Here is a 20,994-nt window from a genome sequence, read left to right as displayed (position 1 = left end):
AAAAGCCACCTATAAAGCAGGGAGTATTCAGGAACTACGCTGTTGGTGTACTGGCCGATAGTCCGAGGTTCTTAACACACATGCAGCATTAAGAAGAGGTCTTGCGAGCTGGAAACATGACATCGTCACGTGTTAACAGAACACTAATAACTTGGGTTCTTCTTGGATAAAGGGACATAACTCTTACTTATGTTAATTCGATAGTTTGAAGTTAGGCTATGACCGTGGAAGTTAATGTAAGTTAAGCTAGGCGTAACATGTATATCGGGGGTAAATTTCAATTTGCAACCAATGGTTAGCTAAACTGTAAATATTGTCATACGAGACAAAAGTCAACGTATAAACTTGACAATAATTCGAGACAAGACCTGTAGAGTAGTGTTTTATTGGTATTTACATTTGTGTCGCCGTCGACATTGAAAACATACATCAAGACAAGAAGCCAGGCGAGCAACATTTAATTTCGCTAATTATGTCTGAACAAATTTAAGGTGGCAAAAAACAATTCCAATAATCATATGACATATCTACTAAAAGCAGAGTCCGGTGTATAAATCTGACTATATCATGAGCATGTGTTATGTAATCACTATTAAATAGTCAATTGGATGTAACAATATGATGTACATTAATCCATATCACTCGTATTACAGTAATAGTATTTCGTGTGTTTAACACAAAATAACGACTTATCTTGTTAATACATGTTCAGTATATGTATATACGTGATCATGTTTCAACCAATAGCTAGATAGTTATTGAACCAGCGCATCTAAACCCAAAATGATATCTTGTCTATAATCATATTAGTTCATCTCAACTGGTGTAAATCTCACGAGGGATACAAGGACACATTACGTATTCTGAAAAAAACGTTGAACTGGATGCTAAGGGATTATCTCTCAACCATTATATGTACCCCACGTATATGTCACCCATTTAAACTTGAATTAATTATTTGTTTTGTCCATTCTGAGCCTTCTTCCAAAACGTGACCCTATTTAATGTGTGGATTTCAGAATATAATGAATTGAAACAGTTTTTCACGAATATCAAATTTTAACGGTATAGTAAACAAAAAATATAAACAAAAAACGCGTATGTGGTTAGAAAAAATGTAACAGAAAAAATTAAATGAAAATACACATTGCTTGGCATGTATCATTGAACATAATGAAGCAGTAATTTGTAGTAATTTGTAGCAATTAAAATATAGGCGATCAATGACCACATGAGAGCTGAACAAAGAGGTATTACACTGAAACAGCTTCATGGGTATATGTTTCTGGATGCCAGATAACACACGTACAATGGGTTTCATTTTATGTGGTAAGTGACTTGGGTTTAACCCAACTTTGAACCGTATTCCATTGCAATCATCGCGTGTCAGCTTAATGTGGGAGGAAAACCCGAAGTGATGTAGTACGTTTATTACATTGGTGAAACCCATGAGCACGGGTATGGTGCAGACAAACCAAAAAACATGATCAGGGCGAACCGGGATTAGAACCCGCGGTTTCTGGCGTGCCTAGGGACACAACTCTGCCCAACGAATTGCAGTTCGTTACATTGGAGAAAAATAATGATGTAATAACATGTCAACAGAACAACTTGAGAGCAGCATTTCTTTTGTCGAAATAAATAGCAGCTTACAGAACTATTCAGTTATTCGAAAAACTAGCATATTTATTATTTAGATAATCACACAATTACTTCAGTTGTTAGTTTATCATTTTCTTTTTCCACGGGATGCACCCTGACCATTTTACGATGGTCCAGAACATTGTAAGACAAATTTGTTACTGAAAGAGAAATTGGATAAATAAACAATATCTCACCGTCAACTTTGATCGACAAAAGTATTTTCTACTTTCAAGCCGGTTGCTATATATGATATCAAAAGACCATTTGTAGACTTAAACAAGTCTCTAAGAAGATAATTATTAGTTTTAATCATAAAGTTCTGGGGAAGAATAAGAACAAGTTGTCCCTTTAAGAGACTGGAGTACTGTCCTTTCAGTACAGCCTTGGAGCAATGCCAGACAATCTGGTGAGATTCAATTTAGAGATGAATAATATTAGATCGTTGTACACTGTAACTAATGATTTATTATAAAAATGACTTTGGCTGCTTAAAATGTCAGCAAGATTTGTAATCTAAGACAGCTTGGATAACAGTAAATATTCCTATCACGCCTTTATATAAATATATATGAGTAATCACTTAACACTTTGCATAATGGACACATGTGAAACATAAACTATCAATGTCAAGTGCAAAACATAAGGTTCGATATTGCGTGGTAATGGTTACAAAATGATCCGGCTCTATTGTTATATTTCTTAAATGTAATATATAAATGTGAAGTCAGCGAGCCTGACCCCCGATCCCGTCAGTCGCCTAGACATATTTTAACCCGGGTGTTCACGGAGGGTTCATCAAAATGACACAAAAAGGATTTGTGTAGTTAAATACATAATGACACTTGCTTACACTCGCATACCACAAATTGTATTGTTTTGAATTGATAATTAATGTTGCAAGTCCATGTCTTCAGTTAATAAATATTTATGGATATGCGGTTGGATTGATTTATGTACTTTAGGTGATTTCCAATACAACTGAACTCTAAATAGTGATAGGTTCTTGATTTACACAAGTGATGATTTGGTGCCAATATTGAAAACACGTTCAAAATAAACAAAGTGCCTTATCAAACTAAATATGTAGATACCCCTCTAGACATGTGGCGTCTCAAATACGGGGTGGCACATAGACTATCAAACAAAATTACCCCTCTAGACATGTGGCGTCTCAAATACGGGGTAGTACATAGACCATCAAACAAAATTACCCCCTAGACAGAGACCGTCAAATGAAATTACCCCTCTAGACATGTGGCGTCTCAAATACGAGGTTGAACATAGACCATCAAACAAAATTACCCATCAAACAATATGATCCCTCTAGACATGTGACATCTCAAATACGGGTGGTACATGGACCGTCAAATACAATTACCCCTCTAGACATGTGGCGTCACGAATACGGGGTGGTACATGGACCATCAAACAAAATTACCCCTCTAGACATGTGGCGTCACGAATACGGGGTGGTACATGGACCATGAAACAATATGATCCCTCCAGACATGTAGCATCTCAAATACGGGTGGTACATGGACCGTCAAATAAAATTACCCCTCTAGACATGTGACATCTCAAATACGGGGTGGTACATGGACCATCAAACAATATGATCCCTCCAGACATGTGACATCTCAAATACGGGTGGTACATGGACCGTCAAATAAAATTACCCCTCTAGACATGTGGCGTCACGAATACGGGGTGGTACATGGACCATCAAACAATATGATCCCTCCAGACATGTTACATCTCAAATACGGGGTGGTACATGGACCGTCAAATAAAATTACCCCTCTAGACATGTTACATCTCAAATACGTGGTGGTACATGGACCATCAAACAATATGATCCCTCTAGACATGTTACATCTCAAATACGGGGTGGTACATGGACCGTCAAACAAAACGACACCTCTAGACATGTATCGTTTCATACACAGGTGGCAGCACACGGACCATCTTCTCGTACACGTGATTGGTAATCTCAGCCTCTGCATCTCTCGTGTCATCCTGGTAGGTTGGGTTCCTCACGGCGCCAACAGTAACATCCGACTTCTTCTGCCTGTCCGTCATCATCATTCTGTAAACAAGTTAAACAGGGGAGACAAACGTTAACTGTATACGTTGTTGAAATGCATTAGAATACTCGGTATATAAACATTATTCAATACATGTACAATTTAATTACGATAAAATTTAATCCTCTGATTTTATACCTCCTAATTTTGATAACCACAGTCAACATGAACTTCATTTTATCCTAACATTAATCCAAATTTTAAACCAATATATATCGAGTGAAATTAGTTGTGGCTTTCCTATTTCTTAGTCCTTCATAAAACAAAGTTGTTGCTATGGTTACCTTCTCCATCTGACCAGGAGGACCAGGAGGACCACCACAACCAATCCAAGGAAGACACACACAGCCACCAGCGCCCAGACAACATGGCCCCTATCTGCAGGTACAATATGACAAGTAACCACCAACAACCATATTGAGATTAAGCACTGGTAAACCGTATTGCAATTGGTGACCGCTTCAATCCAATTATCAGAGACTTTGGCCTTTCCTCCATGTTTACATGCCATGGAGTGGCCGAAGATGTTCAAAGCGGCATTGCACCATCCCATTCATTCGCTCAAAGCCCTTGAGGTATAACAGGTGAGGTGAAATAGGGTTTAACGTCGCGTCCAAGATTATTGCACTTATATAGCGACGTGCATGTACGTGTGTGTGTTTGTGTGGCTGCTTGTACTAGTCCTGACTGATGCCGATTTATAGTGCTAGCTCACTGAGACACCATGCCGCAGTTGAACATGAATACCCTACTCAGACACAGTATACTGACACCGTGCCGACCAGTCCTTGTTTTAGCCCCTTAATGCCGAGCGCCAGACAGGGTAACAGCAAGTGCCATCTTTTAACTTCTTTTGTTATGACGCGGTCGGGGACCAACCGCGGAGCTTCCGCTCTGCGGGCGGACGCTCTACCACTAGACCACGGAGGCGGTCTGTAGTATAACATGAGGCAGCTTGCAAAACAAATCAGAATACAAAAATTATTAAAATACAATGATTGCAACGAACGAGCAAATTAATAACTTATGGTTGATATGTTTGCATGGCATACGACGCTAAATCAAGGACTCATTAAAGCTTTCAAAAGGTTTTCTGGTAGACATGTGGAGGACATTTCCAAATTTGACGCATCAGTGACAGAAAATATGTCAAATGAAATTCCCTTTTTTTTACTTGTACCATATGCTCCCGTGTTTTTTTCAGGTGAACACTCGACATACCTTTGCACGGGTGCACAGCTGGGGCAGGACACGCTCACCCTTTCGTGAACACCTGGTGCCATCACTATTTGATAGTGATTCATAAACACCTGCTCACGATGTAGTCGGAATCGTACAATCGACTGTGTTTTGTAGCAGAGATTTCTTATGAATGTGGAAAAGGTTTAATTATTCGTGAGAGCTTGATTGAATATACAACCGTAGTTGTAACTGTTATGTAGAGAATATCACTGAGTGTGTCCTAATATCAAAATTAATACATCAACACGTCTGAACCGCCTATGCAGGGGAACCGGTCTGACACTCCCTGGCTGGGGTAGGTTTCTTCTGTGCAGTGACATCATGCATCATGTGTCCAGGAATGTGATGTTTCTAGGATTACTTGGACTACTCGATGTCGACTCCGGCGTGGTACAGGTATGTGATGGTTGAAGCTCGGAGAGACTGTCAGGTGCACACTTGCGGTCGACCAGCTTTTCTGGATATTCTCTGCATGATAGTGCCGAGAGTGTTCTTAAGCATGGGAGTCTTGTTGTCCCAAATGCCTGTTTTCTCACAATCGGGGTGGAGTTTCGACAGGTAGAACACACCGCTGGATCACTGTTGGATTCACTTTTATATATTCTGACATAGGAAGAATCCAGGTCAGAACCACTGATGCCTCCTTGCTTATTCTGTGTTATTTCAGCTGCCGTAAAGGAAAGATATTATCTGCTTGTTGTCATCGCACCTTACTTCCAACGTGAAGCTCCTTCATCCCCACCATCTCGCCTTCCACAGCAGAAGCAGACTGAACCAAATCATTTCAGTCAACCATGTCGGGTCTGTACGATCCAAATCACCAAAGTAAAGGAACAGTTTATTCACGTCTCCCTTCTCTCCATGTAGTTTGTGTTTCAGCTGTTTCCCACCCTGCGGTTAGTAGGTCTCGAAATTTAAACAATCTTTTGCTGCTGGCAAATTCCTTGTCAGCCATTATGTTAATGATGAGAGACTAATGGGGATTTTTCAGTTTTCTGTAAATAGCAGCGGGGTACTATGGGTTGGTAGTTCTGATTGTCTTGTCCTATATTCAGCACAAAACATGCTGTATTGTAGCCAGGTCAATTAATGCGATTGTTAGGAAATCCACCTCAATTTTGTCGACTTCACCAATCTTAAACAAGTAAAACGTGGACAGAACCGACTACTAAAAACCTCTGTGTGTAACCTCGGCGTGAATGTTTATACCTTCATGACATACTTCTCTCCAATTCTCCAGGTTTCCAGCCTGACAGGTGCCCGTAGCAGGATGACAAGGGGCGCCATCAGCACACTGGTCACATAGGTTTCTGCAGCTCTCACCGTAGGTACCCTTTGGACATACTTTCAAACAAATACGTCATGTGTAATTACAAATATGTCATGTGTTAATACAAATACGTCATGTGTAGCTACAAATACGTCATTTGTAAATACAAATACGTCATGTGTAGCTACAAATCAATGACAAAGCGGTTATATATATTAGTTATTATATATGATAAGTTGAAATAAGAAACATCTAAGTAACCACATATGCTAACTGTTTAGTTTCTGGAAGAAGTAGTTATAATCCGATCCAGTGGTGAACATCGTCGACATTATCCTAGAACTTTCTAGAGGACAGAAACAGATTGTTCCACACTCTGCTTTAACTATACATTCATACAAACAATTAAGGACGACCTCGTGAGTACCCGGCATGATGAACCGTTAATTCCATTTGTCAAACACATGGCAATGTCTTAATCATCTTATCATCATGTTCGTCTTGGTTTTCCCTGAATTGCCTATCCCGTTACTTAAACATCTGTCTGGAATAGAATCCGTCTTCAAGATATGAAAGAACAAGGAGTTGTTTGCGTAAGTATGACCTGTTCAATCTAAGTAACGGAGGCATGTAAATAGATGTTTACACTCTTCAGGTTTGTTTGCTTTTGCCGCATTCCAGCTATATGACGGCGGTCTGTAAGTAGCCTGGACCAGACAATCCATTGACTGATATCATGAGCGTCGATCCACGCAACTGGGATACAATGACATGCATCAACCAAGTAAGTGAGTTCGACCATCCGATCCTGTTTGTCGCCTCTTACGACAAGCATGGGTTGCTGAAGACCTATTCTAACCCGAATTTTTAGGGGTTTCGGAGACCATTTCACGACACACGAAGGTAACTAATCAAATAATCTGGATTTCGACGTTTTGATTGGAGACATGAATGTAGCTAGGCAACGCTGATAAACGCAATGGCCAAACGATTGCATCCAAAAGTTGGCGAGATATGGTAATCTCTTCAGGGAGAAGAGATACATTTCATCGCCGTGAGAATTATGCGAATATTCAGGAAATGCCAAACTAAACACACACACGCACGCACGCACGCACGCACGCACGCACGCACGCACGCACGCGCACACACACACACACACACACACACACATACACACTAACCATGTTCATGAAATGGACTGGTCAGACATTCCCGAGATCAGGCACATATTTTGAAGGCTTGTACATTTTGTTGACATCCTAAGGGAGATTGTTAATAATGTTGATATCTGCAGTGTTTTATTGTACAATAACCCGCTTCGTCATTTACTCAAGACATTGCATACACACCAGTTGTGCAGGTGTCGCCAATCCAGCCAGTGTCGCACCCTGCAGCACAAAAGCCAGCGACGTCATCACATGTACTTCCATTGAAGCATTTCCCACATTCTCGGTTGCACATCCGACCATACCATCCAGAGGAACAGCCTGTTGTAAGATGAATTGATATGTCAGGCAATCATTGTGTTCGGGACAGAGATATACAGTATCTACAGTAATTCCATACTCAATGTTTAAGTTGTCAATGTATGTCCTCTGCTGTCTGCACTTGTACATTATCCGCTTTACTGGATGCTACTTAAAATATCTTTACCATATTTCCTGAAAACAGTAGCACGTATGCCCCCAGCAATTGATGCGTTAAAGTAGACATAAGAGCGTGGTCCACAGCCTCCCGGAATTTCATCTACTCTCCCTCTGTAACAAAATTTAAAGAGGCAAGGCAAGGCATGACAATATTTTCTGTCTTTGCTTGTGAAACGTGAGGTACAACATTACCTTCTAAATATGTTGTGATACAATTGATATTACATAAAGCGCGCTCAATGAATAGTAGTGTTTTCCTTCATTGGCTCATTGACAATGTATTTGCAGTGATCTAAGTGGCAGCAAATGACTGAAACGCTCGTAAAATGTCGAGTGTTGTAGTGGAAGTAGGATTAGAATTACAAACCCAAAATTTAAACATGAGCGGCTTGATCGTCCCAGAGGTTTCGAGTTGGGACAGTTTCTTGAAGGCTAGCTGAGCTGTATCCATATAAGAGCGACACAAGGGGCTCTCTAGGCCTTTTCGACCTAACTTGTATTTCATCTACTTGCCAAATGTGAGTTGGTTACCTGTCGGATTTATTGCCAGTTTCCAACATCGTTCTGGCTGTGTTAACAAGATTATTAAGTTAAAGGGTTATCGCGAGTTATAACAGAGTGCATCATTCAGAGAAAGCACACACACACACGCACGCACGCACGCACGCACGCACACGCACACACACACACACACACACACATGCATACATACATCAGTATTGTGGCAAAATACAACCTAATAAACAATACACAACCAATTCACTATCTACCTACCTGTCCCAAAACGGCCCAGCGTACAGAACACCTTCGAACTGATGAACAGACAGATATACAGTGTCGTTACTGTAAACAGTGGTTTCATTTGTCTCCACGTCCAGAGAACCCAAGGTGCGCGCTCCAGTGTCAGCGTAATACAATCTGTGGCCTGTGACAGAAATTGGCCGCATTTCACTTGTACAGTATTTAGTTAATTACCAAGCAACACTTCACACAAATAGCCTTTAGAAACCTGAAAAATCGTATTTCTTGGTCTTGCAGTGAGGATTTGTAGAAATGTTTAGATGATTTTTATTTCCTTAAAATAGGAATGAGTAGATGAGAATCCAACACTCATGTCGAAATATGTATCCCTGCTTTGTTTCATCAATCCATCTGTTTCAGAGGAAACTATTATTTTTGAATAACATCTTTGAAAGAATAAAAACTGGTGACAGGTTCCGGTATTACCATTGTCAAAAAACACGAACGCCATGTCTCATCTTTATGGATTCAATAAAAAAAATTCAAAATCTGTCAAAGATGTAAAACATCATTTGTCATGATCATTGGATTTCAGATCCGAAGTTGTTGACAGACGACGACAGGATAATCGTCAACGTCATACGAATGAGTACATGACAACACCAAACATGTATACTTACCTTCTTTGTCAAACATCATCCCGAAATGGTTCCCAGTCTTTTTGTTAAGTAGGGTGACATACTCAGTCCCGTCGTAATTCATCATCGTGATTTTTGTAGCAAATGCTAGAAACAGCTTCCTGCAATGTAAAACACGGTACTTCGACTGTAGGCCGCGCGTTAGAGTTTGCTTACGAAACTGTTAATATATTGTACCATGGCAACTTGAATCTATTGATTTCAGTTTCAGATGACTTCAATTCTTACTTGTTTTGAGTGTCGGTTGCTATTCCCCATACTGATGATTTTTCAATCGGAACCTCTGTCAGTATCTGTGTATCCATGGTTACCTTCCACAAGGAGGATTTTCCATTTTGAGAGAGCTCAAAAACGAAGATTGTCCTCAGTTGAGAATCAAGGGCCATTCCATATAAACCTAAAAAGCACAATGTGAACTCAAACGTATATTCCAGAAGGGAAACAAATCATATACCCGTCACAATGAAAAAAAAGACAAAATGAAATCCACAACTTAAAGTATCCTTTACACTAATATATCCTTTGGAGATCAGGCACAATTATGCTTTGAGTGTATGGTACAGGGGGCGTTCCACAATCCTCTATGATATTGGGGTCGAATCCTAGAATCGTCCCAATTATAGATTGACAGCACCATAAGTTTGGCAATCACGTACCAGCTGTGACATCACTGTGCTCCCTCACCCCTCCACCGGTGTCCTCCCATTAGTTAGACGTCCCAATAGTTAGACAGCTTATAACAACACTTTAAACGGTTGAGTGCACACTAATCCTTATGCTTGTTACCCCAGACTTTAAACTGGAATAGTCCAGATAAGATCTGACAAACAAAGCAAAGCAGCTCTAAATAGATACTTTAATATTATACTAAACATTTAATGACACTTTACATTTGATAAATTTTATACAGTTTGTAACAACACTTTGTGACATTTTTGGTAATGAACACTTTACATTTAATAACTTTTACAGTTTATTTTTCCCAGACTGACCTACAGTCGTACATTTCCCATTGCACGTCTTGACGACACATCTGCAATGTGTGCAGGTTTGCCTCTCGCGGTTTCTGTTGTAAATATATCCATCTAATATAAACTGTTTACTTCAACCCCGAGAGGTGATGTACTCTACTTTCCTTAAACCAGCCATATCTATACTGATAATGAAAGGTACATCAAGATCATTTTTATTTGTTTGATGAGTAGATAATCTAAACTCGACTCCTTCAACTGATCATACAGTAAGACAATTAAGCTACTCCACAGTTTACGTAGTTAATGTCATGCCTATTGAACCTGTGCTGAGAGTAAGGTAATTTAGGTTTAATTAAACGAAATTGTAAAATATATACTCCCTAAACTGTGAGTCCCCTATCCCAACTCAGAACTTCAATCTAATTAGGACTGATCCATTACACCTGTAGGTACATACCCTCTTTGCCTAAATAAAAATGTCTAATAATTGGCACGTCTAACTAATGTGACGTCTAACTAATGGGATATAACCCCTCCACCCATCAAGCTGACACTATTAACGGAAATATTATGGCGATGTTTCCAAATATGCCACAAGGAATAGCATCTATGTTTATCCTGTATATGGAGATATTATATTTAAGAACATTCGCATTTTACGGTCAAACGTGGGTAACCCCACTGAACAATACTGCCATGGCTACAAAGGAATATAGCTTTTTTATAGAAAGAAGAGTGTAGCTGTGATTTAAACGTTGGGTGTGTGTGTAGGGGGGGGGGGGGGGGGGGAGGGGGAGTAGGGGGGTCAGTGCCGATACATATTTATGGTTTATCAAGCTCACCTTACACACACATAATGGCTCATTCCATCTGAAGGTTGATCGCCCTTAACATGACTGTACTCAGTTAAGAGTGTTTTCACTGAACATGTTAGGTAGTGTTATAAGGTTAATATGCGTTTCAAAAACATTAGAAATTGGTAACAAATAAAACCGTTTATAGCTGCAATGATGAGTTGCATTAGATATACAAAGTTTGTGACAGATTGAAAGGAATAATAGATAAAAGACATTTCACATTTATCACAAGAGTATTCAGGACATTTCATATTTATCATTGGATTGGTTCCATGTTATCGTCGATTAGTTAATGAAACAAGCAGAGAGGCAAGATGCTTTTCATTTGTAGCATCCGGAGTAAGTCACAAAATCAATAGAGAGATGATCAATCTGGCACGTAGGCTTCTGTATTTTTTCGATTACGACACACATGAGTTCATGGTCAGATCTAACTTTTAACGAATCAAAATTAGGTGTCGTGACATGTGACAAAAACAGGCCAGGCCCGAACACTATGAAATGATACCTTTTAACTTTAAGAGAGGAGACCGCGGTTTGCAATCGATTGAGTCGAATCCCGATCGATCTAAGCTCGAGTCTGGCCGGTCTGATCTTGTCCTGTATTGATAGGTGACTGAGAGTAAGTAGAACAATGTGAGTATAAAGCTGGTGTTGCGTTTCTATATTATGCGAGTATGAATGTTGATGGAGACAATTTGGGGTAAGCATCTTTAGACCAATCACTCCTTGACGGAGCTGAACCGATGCCGACAGGGCGAATTACAAAGTCATGGCTAAATTGACCATGATGACCAGGAAAGGCAATACTTTCAGTAACTGTAGTGGGGTCGCACTTGACGCCATAACGCAGCTACGACAGCAGGTAGGTGTTGCTGAGTGTTCAACTTCATCACTACAAAATAAATATACATGCTTACCCCTCGACACGTTCACCCACGTCTCGTAGTCGTCTCCCGATGACTTGACTCTGCAAACAGACTGGAGAGCATAGTCGGACCAATACACATAGTCCTCAACAGGGTCATACACGGGGCACCGCGGGTTGGGGGTGTAGATCGGGAGAACCGTGCAGCCAGCTCCTGCATCCAGGACACATCGGAACACACTTCCATTGACTTCTAGACCCCCACCACTGTCTGTTATGAACATGATCTTTTCTGTCGCTGAAAATGAAGACGTAAATAACGACAATTTCATTTTCAGCCCAACTTTGTTAACGACGTCATTTGCGCCATTTGTCATTGTAACCGTATTCGCGGTAATGAGCGCTCTTGAGCTTATAAAAACCATTCACAACTAGTTAAATTTATTTTCAGCGGGTAGATCGAGCGGGTAGTGAACAAATATCTTTCATACTTGGGTGTGCCACAAACGTGTTTGGACTAGTAAAAGCAGCAACACACACACACACACACACACACACACACACACACACACACACACACACATGTTATCAATGAGGAAGTTCAGCATTCTCAGTAAACTTCCGATTGCATTTGCTTTCATTTAGACAAATTGCCCTGAACCTCTAAACATAGATATGTAACTGTAATAAAAGCCCCAATGGATTCAAGGGATGTCGTTTTTCGTCAAGTTTGTCATGTGGGACAATGGTGTACAAAGTTGAAAAATCAAATGTTTTGACAGAATGGAACTTGGTCTTTTCTGAGATTGTGAAAGTCAAACAAATCCTTTGCGTTTTGGGAATCCACATCGTAATAATTGTCTCGAATATTTATGACTATAAAGAGAGTCATCCCTTGAATGTAATAAGGATTATGGGATTTGGTGGTACATTTGCTCGACCCAGCAATACATCTGTCTTTGAGGATTTCTATGGAGCTTTGGAATCCAGAACAAAATATAAATCGGCAGGTTTAAGAAACAAGCCGAGAGTTGATAGTTGTCAATGAATTTGTTGTGATAAATCACTTATAACCAATGACCAAACATTATTTTGATATTTTAAATAACATAACATTTACATTACTTTATATGAAGCACAGTTAATTTTGTCCGCTAGTATACCAACCCAGTAAGGTAACGTATATATCATTTCTAATGTTCAATGTTGATACAATTTTAAAAAACTAGTGTGTGAATGTAACGGCGTATACATGTAAGTACAATAACATTGACAAAACCATTTACATAATAATAAAAAATATCTGCAAAACGCTGATTCCACTGTACAACCCCGACTATATCAGAAGCGTGTGTTTATCAATAACTTTCACATGGAGATGACACCAGGTGTTCGCGAAACTAGGGGATTCCACTGTAGAACTCTGACTATATCAGAAGCATGTGTTTATCAATAAGTTTCACATAGAGATGACACCAGGTGTTCGCGAAACTAGGGGATTCCACTATACAACTCCGACTATATCAGAAGCATGTGTTTATCAATAACTTTCACATGGAGATGACACCAGGTGTTCGCGAAACTAGGGGATTCCATTGGACAACATTTTGTCATTAATGCGTCTAATATGGACATGTAATCCACCTGTCTACAGGGGTGGTCGGGTAGCCTAGTGGTTAAAGCGTTCGCTCGTCACGCCGAAGACCCGGGTTCGATTCCCGACATGGGTACAATGTGTGAAGCCCATTTCTGGTGTCCCCCGCCGTGATATTGCTGGAATATTGCTAAAAGCGGCATAAAATCAAACTCACTCACTTACTCACCCATATGTCTACAAATCACTCTACACGTTTGTAAACTTTACAAAGGCATTGAATGTTGTAACCCTGAACAAACAACCTGATCAAACAACCTGACCAAACAACCTTTGAACAAGTGTCATATGATGATCTTTGTAATCCTCGTCGAAAGAGCATTCTCGATAGTACCCCAAAGCTTTGAAATGTCGACACAAAAGGCTGTAATGTTATGAGATATTGCTCGACATAAAGGGAAATTGGCTATTGGAATGTTGAAGTCACCTTACACTTTTGTGGATAGTTTTTTGTCACTGAATCGCTACGCATAGCCGGCAGTGTGTTATAGGCGTTTAGTGCATCTATACAGCTTTGTATATATTCAGAGTGGCGAAAACCTATCCACAAGACTGTGCATGCATTTGCCAACAAACAGTCTACTCTCATTTACACCAGGAAGTTTGCATTGGGTATGATTGAGTCACAACATATGCGTACGTGGGATATCATATATTTATAAGCAAACACACAATAACATCTATTTTTCAAAATCACAAACACAAAGCTGATCTTTACATTTTATTTTTCAAATTTACCTGCTGATAACCGGTACTTCCTGCTTGATCTTTTTTTAATCATCGTTAATGTGGAGCTGCGATTTCACAAATATGTTCATTTTTAAGTTAAGACGTACAAGAATGCACATGGTATTATTTGTACGAGACATATATATCTAAAGCGTAAAATACGGACACAGGTCGTTTTCTGCGTTCGCCAAACCACGAATTTTACGATCTTTCAATTCTGTTTTTTCTAATAAGCGCCCCTCTTTTCTAATTTTGAGAGCGCCCTGGGCGCTTATTACGTCGAATACGTTGTATTATACGTTAGTGAGTTTCCACTAGGTTCATCTTAGGATTTATAAGTGAGGCGTGGGACAAGTATTGTTTTTTTTGTTTTTTTCTGGGAATTGAGTCATGGCTCATAGATTATGGACAACGTCTTTGAGTATAGTCTATATTTACGAAATTGGGAAGAATGTAAATTTATATGGAACGGTATATGTGTTTTTCACAAACTAGTTTCTTGTTTATGTATATTTGTCAAACTAATAACTAGACTCTAGTTATCCTAATAAACGTTTGTTTTGTGTGAATGTAAAGTATTCACATGGCATTCACAAATATTTATTTAGGATTTAGGATCCTTATTATATATTAAGGATTTATTCATGCTAGTGCTAATGTGCTAGCAAATAATATGAAGTCATATAATTGTTTGTCATCACTACGAAAGCTATATTGTTTGGTTTTCTTTAAAAAGACTTATGTTTATGTTACATTTTCAGGGCTTATTATTATGATTGTTATTATGCATTCTGATTAAACATGGCTGCCATCTGAACCTACAAGTAGCCTCGTGTTGTGTGTGCGCCACCAACACATACCCCATACTACACATATATATTGCAACTACGTATTGTGACAGTGAATGTAGATTTACGACGCGGTCTGTAATGTCACAGTTGTATATTTGCTTCCTGGGCAAGTCCAATCAGGGTATATCACAGAGTTTGGGCACCGGATGCTTCTCTGGAGTCCCAATGAATGTGAGTGAGTGGGTGAGGTCTGTTTAGTGCCGCTTTAACTGTAGTCCAGTTACATCACGGCGTGTCAGCTAAATGTGGGAGGAAAGCCCGAAGTGATCTCAGACGTTTACCACTTCGGTGAAACCCACGAGCACAGGTTTGGTTCTGGCAAACCTTGTAACATAATCTGGGCGAACCGGGATTCGAACCCACAATCATAGGTTTCTGGCGTGCCCAAGAGACGCAACTCTGCACAGCGAATCGCGGCGCACTAGACGACTGAGTCACCCGTGAAATATACGTTTCCTTAACTAAAAAAGTACCTTTGCAGAGATCTACAGTATTGGGAAGCCAACGTACCATCGTTAAATTCCGCGGTAGCGTTGAGGAGTGCCAGAGCAGAGATCAACAGTAATGGGAAGCCAACGTACCATTGTTAGATTCCGCGGTAGTGTTGAGGAGTGCCAGAGCAGAGATCTACAGTAATTGGAAGCCAACGTACCATTGTTAGATTCCGCGGTAGAGTTGAGGAGTGCCAGAGCAGAGATCTACAATAATGGGAAGCCAACGTACCATTGTTAGATTCCGCGGTAGTGTTGAGGTGTGCCAGAGCAGAGATCTACAGTAATTGGAAGCCAACGTACCATTGTTAGATTCCGCGGTAGTGTTGAGGAGTACCAGAGCAGAGATCTACAATAATGGGAAGCCAACGTACCATTGTTAGATTCCGCGGTAGAGTTGAGGAGTGCCAGAGCAGAGATCTACAATAATGGGAAGCCAACGTACCATTGTTAGATTCCGCGGTAGAGTTGAGGAGTGCCAGAGCAGAGATCTACAGTAATGGGAAGCCAACGTACCATTGTTAGATTCCGCGGTAGTGTTGAGGAGTGCCAGAGCAGAGATCTACACTAATGGGAAGCCAACGTACCATTGTTAGATTCCGCGGTAGAGTTGAGGAGTGCGAGAGCAGAGATCTACAGTAATGGGAAGCCAACGTACCATTGTTAGATTCCGCGGTAGTGTTGAGGTGTGCCAGAGCAGAGATCTACAGTAATGGGAAGCCAACGTACCATTGTTAGGAGTGCGAGAGCAGAGATCTACAGTAATGGGAAGCCAACGTACCATTGTTAGGAGTGCGAGAGCAGAGATCTACAGTAATGGGAAGCCAACGTACCATTGTTAGGAGTGCGAGAGCAGATATCTACAGTAATGGGAAGCCAACGTACCATTGTTAGGAGTGCGAGAGCAGAGATCTACAGTAATGGGAAGCCAACGTACCATTGTTAGGAGTGCGAGAGCAGAGATCTACAGTAATGGGAAGCCAACGTACCATTGTTAGGAGTGCGAGAGCAGAGATCTACAGTAATGGGAAGCCAACGTACCATTGTTAGGAGTGCGAGAGCAGAGATCTACAGTAATGGGAAGCCAACGTACCATTGTTAGGAGTGCGAGAGCAGAGATCTACAGTAATGGGAAGCCAACGTACCATTGTTAGGAGTGCGAGAGCAGAGATCTACAGTAATGGGAAACCAACGTACCATTGTCAGGAGTGCGAGAGCAGAGATCTACAGTAATGGGAAACCAACGTACCATTGTCAGGAGTGCCAGAGCAGAGATCTACAGTAATGGGAAACCAACGTACCATTGTTAGGAGTGCGAGAGCAGAGATCTACAGTAATGGGAAACCAACGTACCATTGTTAGGAGTGCGAGAGCAGAGATCTACAGTAATGGGAAGCCAACGTACCATTGTTAGGAGTGCGAGAGCAGAGATCTACAGTAATGGGAAGCCAACGTACCATTGTTAGGAGTGCGAGAGCAGAGATCTACAGTAATGGGAAACCAACGTACCATTGTTAGGAGTGCGAGAGCAGAGATCTACAGTAATGGGAAACCAACGTACCATTGTTAGGAGTGCGAGAGCAGAGATCTACAGTAATGGGAAGCCAACGTACCATTGTTAGGAGTGCGAGAGCAGAGATCTACAGTAATGGGAAGCCAACGTACCATTGTTAGGAGTGCGAGAGCAGAGATCTACAGTAATGGGAAACCAACGTACCATTGTTAGGAGTGCGAGAGCAGAGATCTACAGTAATGGGAAACCAACGTACCATTGTTAGGAGTGCGAGAGCAGAGATCTACAGTAATGGGAAGCCAACGTACCATTGTTAGGAGTGCGAGAGCAGAGATCTACAGTAATGGGAAGCCAACGTACCATTGTTAGGAGTGCGAGAGCAGAGATCTACAGTAATGGGAAGCCAACGTACCATTGTTAGGAGTGCGAGAGCAGAGATCTACAGTAATGGGAAGCCAACGTACCATTGTTAGGAGTGCGAGAGCAGAGATCTACAGTAATGGGAAGCCAACGTACCATTGTTAGGAGTGCGAGAGCAGAGATCTACAGTACTGGGAAGCCAACGTACCATTGTTAGGAGTGCGAGAGCAGAGATCTACAGTAATGGGAAGCCAACGTACCATTGTTAGATTCCGCGGTAGAGTTGAGGAGTGCCAGGACACACAGGACGAGGACAGGTGCAGTATCCACCATGTTGTCACACAAGTACGTCTACCCCGCCAGGTGGTGATACAGGTATCTCAGCTCAACAACTGGTTGTGTACGAGGAAGTATATTACGCCTCAACGCAATGTGCACCTTTATGTAACAGTGAGAATCTAGACTTAACTTTGAGCTGTAGGTGGTTGAGTAGGATTAAAATGTCACGAGAGTCAGCAATTTATGCACGTCTCATTATGAAATGTGATAGGATGAATCGAAAATAATACGATCGCACTCTTATATATAAGTTATAAAATATAAATTATTACCCATTTCCATCCATTTGCAGGTATCATTGTGACATTCAGTTCACCATTGATGTCCTACAAGTGGCCATCAAGAATTAGTCTGCTATATTTAAGGGTTATTAATAAACGTCGGATCTGGCTCCACATTTACCCATGTGGTTGTATTCGCATGATGCTGATAAAAAGAATATTAATGTTAGCACGTTCCGGCAGGATAAACGCTTGCGACCGGACAATAACTTCTAGCTTTTTGTGAAAGATAAGATTGTGAATATCATGCGTCTCCCAATAGTCTAATACATTGTCAACATGACAGCTATACATTGATTTGATTTGCTGACAAACAGTGAAGCCTCTGAAAAATCTTTTCACATCGCCGTTAGACCCAAGTCAATATCTGAGGGAAATAACAATCATGTGTCAAACTGTAAATATGAAATGTAGATTATGCAATGGATTTAATGAGACTGTCCAACACATTGTCAGTGGATGCCCAGCTTTGGCACAAACACAGTATCTTAAGCGACATAGTGGCGTAGCTCGATCTTTTTATTACCGGTTTTCGCAATGCTTGTGTTTTTGACTCGGAGGTCCATCCTTCATACGATCCGAAATATGCAAAGGGCGTCATAGAAATTGAAATTTATAAAATTATTTGGAATAGGCCCGTATACAGCCTCAAACCTACCCTCGCCATCAACATCTTACCTTAGCCTTTTTTATAAATCCAATGAAATCATTCATATCATTGAATTATCTGTCCCTTTTGGCACGGATGTGATTGACCGAATTCAGGAAAAACGAAATATGCAGACCTCGCTTTCGAAATGTCACGCTCGCATCCCAAGTACCAAGTTGTCCGACTCCCCATTGTTCTCGGTGCCTTAGGTTTGGTACCTCCCAATTTGTTGACTGACATCGGGAGAGTACCCGGGTTTGCTACCAGGAATACAGCCCTTCTGACAATCTGGGTAATGCAGAAGGCTGCAGTGTTGCGAAGTCTTCACATTCTCCGAAAAGATCTGGATGGGTTCGACTAGGCAGCGCTTCTTGGGAGAAGTCCCATTAGCTGTCTGGGCAGCGTGTAGATGGGGCAAGGGCCTTTAGCTGATGATGAGCCTAACTAGCCTGACCGTGCAAGGGTCACCCAAACCCTCCTTGCTGCACTTATATATTTTCATCTGTAAATAATAATAATATGCTATTTTGTGCACTACTTGTACAAGTCTGGACTACTACCAGTTTTATTGTGCTAGCCCACTGAGATACCATGCCACAGTTTTAACTTCAATAGTCTGGTCCTTGTCTGGTCCTTGTTTTGACCCGTTTTTGCCGAGCACAGGCAGGGCAACAACAAGTAACGAGTATCCGCAAGACCACGGAGGCGTCGGATGTAATGACAACTATACTGAAGAGCAAGCAAACGATACCAAATTAAATTTATAAGAATTAGGATTCGAAGACGAATTAATGGTACCAAATCATATAACATCAATCGTAGAAATGCAGCAGACACGGGTGCGACTAGAAATCTTGCAATAAAAATGAGTCTACATGTATCCCAGAGGGCAGGAAACGAGACTGCTTTCTATACAATACTCTATGGTTATAACGAATTCATTTTAGTTCGTTATAACCGAAGTTTGTTATGAGCATGCACACAGTAAATGGCCGGGACCAAAAAAACAGATGGTTTTATAAACGTAGTTTAATGTTTGGTGCTTGTGCTTGTGTTCACCATGGTGGCAGTCGGGAACAGGTTAAACAAGTTTGTATGTGACAAGCACTAACGATTAGATTACGTCCTGGTTGGAGTGAGCTTACAGGCGATAGTGTAGTCTGTCGCGCAGTCTTTGAACCATATTATTTTCTCTTCCGCCCAGCCCTTACTGTAATGTTATAGCTCATTATGAAGCAAGTCTAGAATTTCAGTTTAGGAATCTCCCATCTCCGGGCTCCTTTTCTATCTAAATGTAATTTCTTATTTCTGTCAAAGTTATATAGTTTCCGAGACTTAGCATTAGTCTAGCGGTATTGCACAACTGGCCAATCAATAACTACGCATGCGCGTATGCTGTTACAAGTAGTCTCGCGGCGACGGCTGTGGCGACAAGGCGAACCTAACAATCGGAGAAAAATATCTCAAGGCTCAAATAAGGTGGGTACCAAGATTCAGCATTATCGCCAACTGAACTCATAAAGGAATGCAATAACACATCCCACCTATAGTTACGGTAATAAATCTTGAACAAATGGTGGTCGCAAGCTTGCCGTCATTCTATATGCATTTGTAATACGTCGAAATGCATAGGATTATTTGGGTTCAGGATGTATGTTGTCAGTGGCTGGTTGCTGTGGCTAAAACAAGGGTCGTACACAATTTGAATTTTTTAGTCGGAATCGTACGGTGGAGTCCGCCGTTTACAGATTATGATTATGGAAAGGGTGTTGTCGCCTTATCTACAGTGAAACCATTTGATCAATGACACTTCAAAGAGAACGAAAGCGAAACTAGGATTATTTTCAGAGGCTTTTAACAGAATCAATTGTGTTCTGGGAAATCAAATACGTTTCAGATACGATTACATTGAACATATTTTAAGAGATAAGGGTATCTCAATTGTTTATTATGTACATACCGACATGCTGAATATTCATTTTCCACAGTAAATTTTTAATTATTTTATATTCGTTTTTGTGTTGTTAAAAAATAGGTTGCCCTAGAAACGGGACAATGAACACCGGTGTAATGTTGCTATTATGCACTGACTACACCACT

The 20,994-nt window shown here is 40.7% G+C and overlaps 1 protein-coding gene across 3 annotated transcripts; it reads right to left on the bottom strand.

Moving 5' to 3' along the window:
- Positions 1-369: 369 nt before the first annotated feature.
- LOC124134411 lies at positions 370-18,048 on the bottom strand. 3 transcript variants are annotated; one of them, XM_046499199.2, is made up of 10 exons: positions 17,886-18,048; positions 12,080-12,325; positions 9,557-9,725; positions 9,311-9,429; positions 8,664-8,814; positions 7,897-8,000; positions 7,593-7,730; positions 6,180-6,314; positions 4,013-4,106; positions 370-3,730 (listed from the first exon to the last, which is right to left on the bottom strand). In XM_046499199.2, the coding sequence occupies exons 1-10, from the start codon at positions 17,956-17,958 to the stop codon at positions 3,565-3,567; spliced, it is 1,395 nt and encodes a 464-aa protein (XP_046355155.2). In that variant the 5' UTR covers positions 17,959-18,048; the 3' UTR covers positions 370-3,564. The 3 variants fall into 3 exon arrangements, with proteins under 3 accessions (XP_046355155.2, XP_048237010.1, XP_046355156.2); XM_048381053.1 differs by lacking the exon at positions 17,886-18,048 and adding an exon at positions 15,914-16,602; XM_046499200.2 differs by lacking the exon at positions 17,886-18,048 and adding an exon at positions 15,843-16,091.
- Between the last annotated feature and the right edge of the window lie 2,946 nt (positions 18,049-20,994).

This window comes from Haliotis rufescens, unplaced genomic scaffold (genome assembly GCF_023055435.1).
Source record: "Haliotis rufescens isolate VD_foot unplaced genomic scaffold, xgHalRufe1.0.p SCAF_35, whole genome shotgun sequence".
In the NCBI taxonomy this organism is placed as follows: Eukaryota; Metazoa; Mollusca; class Gastropoda; order Lepetellida; family Haliotidae; genus Haliotis; species Haliotis rufescens.
Note: the sequence above shows the minus strand (reverse complement) of the source record. Positions and strands in the feature narration are given on the sequence as shown.

Bases quoted from the DNA above. Each gene is read 5' to 3' on its own strand.
- LOC124134411 (XM_046499199.2), bottom strand. From the start codon at position 17,958: ATGGTGGATACTGCACCTGTCCTCGTCCTGTGTGTCCTGGCACTCCTC. The intron at 9,726-12,079 runs GTAAGCATGTAT...TGTGCTTTTTAG, and splicing joins GTGGGTGAACGTGTCGAGGG to GTTTATATGGAATGGCCCTT. The intron at 8,001-8,663 runs GTAGGTAGATAG...ATTTTGTTACAG, and splicing joins GCTGGGCCGTTTTGGGACAG to AGGGAGAGTAGATGAAATTC.